Source organism: Dendroctonus ponderosae, unplaced genomic scaffold, assembly GCF_020466585.1.
Source record: "Dendroctonus ponderosae isolate FM_Combo_2020 unplaced genomic scaffold, Dpon_F_20191213v2 Dpon_F_20191213_11, whole genome shotgun sequence".
Classification (NCBI taxonomy): Eukaryota; Metazoa; Arthropoda; class Insecta; order Coleoptera; family Curculionidae; genus Dendroctonus; species Dendroctonus ponderosae.
This window is the reverse complement of record NW_026017213.1, coordinates 4,735,060-4,738,406: the sequence shown is the minus strand read 5'-3', so window position 1 is coordinate 4,738,406 and position 3,347 is coordinate 4,735,060. Positions and strand designations below refer to the sequence as shown.

Sequence of the window (3,347 nt, the reverse complement as noted above, 5' to 3'; positions counted from 1 at the left end):
TTGCGCTGCACAGCTCGAAACTGAGTTAAGTTTAGTCCTTGCACGCTCCCGAATGTTTGCCGGACAACCGTGTTACTGTTAATAAGACTCTTTATGCATTGTGTTACGCACAGATCAGCTATTAGGGTTAACTATTTACCGTTGTTTTAAGTTTTTTCTATATGGGGTGCTCTTGCACCATTTGCTAAGTTACGCGCTCGGACTTTTTCCTAAAGGGTTCGTGTTAATTGAGTATTTTTCAGTTCTAAATAAATATTATAGACACTTTGACTCGTTTTTTAACCATCCCAGCCCTTGACAATTACAGGAAGATCCAGCGATGGTTTTGTGGCGACGTGCCCGAAAAATCGCCTTTGGAAGCATTTTATTGACTGGATTACTCAAAATAAATTGTGCTTGCTTATGGCGTAACCAAATACCTGTACTTGCACCTACAGTGGCGTATCTAAAAGCCCATTCTGCACAGGAAGTGATTCTCGCATGTACTGGATTTGTACATGACGTAAAAGCAGCAGAGGACGAGCGGAAAAAATTAAAATCTATTTTTTACTTGTGCTTATGTACATTCTTAATACCTATTCGAGTCCTTTTAATGCGTTTTTGACGCCAGTCGTTTATCCCTCTCTTCGGCAATGGACAGTTTGACTCCCTTTCCTCTGGGCAGGGAGGCGAAGGCTTTGCTTCCTTTGCCAATTATAAAAACGTTGTTTAATCTGCAAAAAAAGACAGTGGATAAGTCACAAGCTGGACACATTTTACTACAGCAATGGGTTACCCCGAAAACAATGTGGATACAGAATCGAGTCAAAAATATGCTTTTGTTGCTTTTTCATAAAAAAATTGGTCTTTTTTGGATGAAACGACAACATCTGCAAAGCTAAACAATAAAATAGGAGTCGTTTTTCGAGCTTTTAGGCAGCCGTGGAAAAAAGATTGGTTTTCTTCGGGTGTGTTCGCACTCGAAGCGAACTCTGAAGGTGCAAACCACTTGGGCTTGCGAAACGCCAGGACCAATTTCTTTTAGGTCGACCTAAAAGCCCGAAAAACTCAGTTCCATGCACGCTATTAAAAAACTGTTAAAATTTACGAAATTTACTCGGTTCTTACCTGGTGGCAAATACGTGTTCATTGGCATCTTTGATATGAACAATATCAAACGATCCCGGATGTCTTTCTCTGTTAACCACCGTTCCCACGCGTCCCAAATTTCTGCCTCCAGTTATCTGGCAGAGATTTCCCGATTCGAACTTGATGTAATCCAGAATCTTTGATGTGGCAATTTCCAGTTGAATCGTATCGTTTACCTGAAACCCATTGGAAAAGCTTGTTAAATCCGCTCATGTTTTCCCGAGTAGAAACTCTTCAGTCGCAATCAAAGATCAGTTAATGGGTAGTGGTAAATACGAGTCATCAAATTAGGCTCAGTTTCGTAAGAACGCATCATATGAATGATTGTTTTTGCATCTAATCTTCTAGACTTTTCCTAATACTTGCCTTTACATTTGGATCCGGGTACCTAATAGTTCTTCCGTCGTGGGTAACAAGAAAAGGGATTCCTTTGGAGCCAGTCCCCACCTTTCGTACTTTGCACAGTTTATACTAAAACAGACAAAACTCAGGTAAAAGCTGCCGGTTGATCAACCTTATCAGATCTCACCTTTGCTTCTTCTGCTGTGATGCGATGAATCGTAAATCTGCCCTATCGTACTTTAGTTATACTTAGGGGTTAATATTGCTAGTTATGAAAACAATTTAAAAGCCACCAACGCCGACATCGGCGTTGTAAAAAAATTAATTAAAGTGATATTAGACTAACGATTTCCTCAAACTTTTGACCAATTAATCTCCATGTTACGCTTGTTTTGTACATAAGAAGGAAACCTAAATTGCGCTGCACAGCTCGAAACTGAGTTAAGTTTAGTCCTTGCACGCTCCCGAATGTTTGCCGGACAACCGTGTTACTGTTAATAAGACTCTTTATGCATTGTGTTACGCACAGATCAGCTATTAGGGTTAACTATTTACCGTTGTTTTAAGTTTTTTCTATATGGGGTGCTCTTGCACCATTTGCTAAGTTACGCGCTCGGACTTTTTCCTAAAGGGTTCGTGTTAATTGAGTATTTTTCAGTTCTAAATAAATATTATAGACACTTTGACTCGTTTTTTAACCATCCCAGCCCTTGACAATTACAGGAAGATCCAGCGATGGTTTTGTGGCGACGTGCCCGAAAAATCGCCTTTGGAAGCATTTTATTGACTGGATTACTCAAAATAAATTGTGCTTGCTTATGGCGTAACCAAATACCTGTACTTGCACCTACAGTGGCGTATCTAAAAGCCCATTCTGCACAGGAAGTGATTCTCGCATGTACTGGATTTGTACATGACGTAAAAGCAGCAGAGGACGAGCGGAAAAAATTAAAATCTATTTTTTACTTGTGCTTATGTACATTCTTAATACCTATTCGAGTCCTTTTAATGCGTTTTTGACGCCAGTCGTTTATCCCTCTCTTCGGCAATGGACAGTTTGACTCCCTTTCCTCTGGGCAGGGAGGCGAAGGCTTTGCTTCCTTTGCCAATTATAAAAACGTTGTTTAATCTGCAAAAAAAGACAGTGGATAAGTCACAAGCTGGACACATTTTACTACAGCAATGGGTTACCCCGAAAACAATGTGGATACAGAATCGAGTCAAAAATATGCTTTTGTTGCTTTTTCATAAAAAAATTGGTCTTTTTTGGATGAAACGACAACATCTGCAAAGCTAAACAATAAAATAGGAGTCGTTTTTCGAGCTTTTAGGCAGCCGTGGAAAAAAGATTGGTTTTCTTCGGGTGTGTTCGCACTCGAAGCGAACTCTGAAGGTGCAAACCACTTGGGCTTGCGAAACGCCAGGACCAATTTCTTTTAGGTCGACCTAAAAGCCCGAAAAACTCAGTTCCATGCACGCTATTAAAAAACTGTTAAAATTTACGAAATTTACTCGGTTCTTACCTGGTGGCAAATACGTGTTCATTGGCATCTTTGATATGAACAATATCAAACGATCCCGGATGTCTTTCTCTGTTAACCACCGTTCCCACGCGTCCCAAATTTCTGCCTCCAGTTATCTGGCAGAGATTTCCCGATTCGAACTTGATGTAATCCAGAATCTTTGATGTGGCAATTTCCAGTTGAATCGTATCGTTTACCTGAAACCCATTGGAAAAGCTTGTTAAATCCGCTCATGTTTTCCCGAGTAGAAACTCTTCAGTCGCAATCAAAGATCAGTTAATGGGTAGTGGTAAATACGAGTCATCAAATTAGGCTCAGTTTCGTAAGAACGCATCATATGAATGATTGTTTTTG

At 40.1% G+C, this 3,347-nt stretch overlaps 2 protein-coding genes across 2 annotated transcripts; both read right to left on the bottom strand.

The window, feature by feature from the left end:
• Positions 1-519: 519 nt before the first annotated feature.
• On the bottom strand, positions 520-1,775 carry LOC125502994 (40S ribosomal protein S4-like). Its single transcript, XM_048662634.1, has 5 exons — positions 1,764-1,775; positions 1,658-1,699; positions 1,495-1,599; positions 1,108-1,304; positions 520-713 (listed from the first exon to the last, which is right to left on the bottom strand). Exons 1-5 carry the CDS (start codon positions 1,773-1,775, stop codon positions 590-592), a joined length of 480 nt encoding a protein of 159 aa, XP_048518591.1. The 3' UTR covers positions 520-589.
• Positions 1,776-2,405: 630 nt separating this feature from the next.
• Positions 2,406-3,190, bottom strand: LOC109534714 (40S ribosomal protein S4; the record flags this gene model as incomplete). The annotated part of the gene is given in 2 exon segments (XM_019900475.2): positions 2,406-2,599; positions 2,994-3,190. Coding segments are annotated over 2 exon segments (321 nt in total), but the record flags the coding sequence as incomplete, so codon positions are not given.
• Between the last annotated feature and the right edge of the window lie 157 nt (positions 3,191-3,347).

Excerpts from the sequence above, each read along its gene's own strand:
- LOC125502994 (XM_048662634.1), bottom strand. Across the intron at positions 1,600-1,657 it reads TCACAGCAGAAGAAGCAAAG|TATAAACTGTGCAAAGTACG; the intron begins GTGAGATCTGAT and ends TGTCTGTTTTAG. Across the intron at positions 714-1,107 it reads GAACACGTATTTGCCACCAG|ATTAAACAACGTTTTTATAA; the intron begins GTAAGAACCGAG and ends CTTTTTTTGCAG.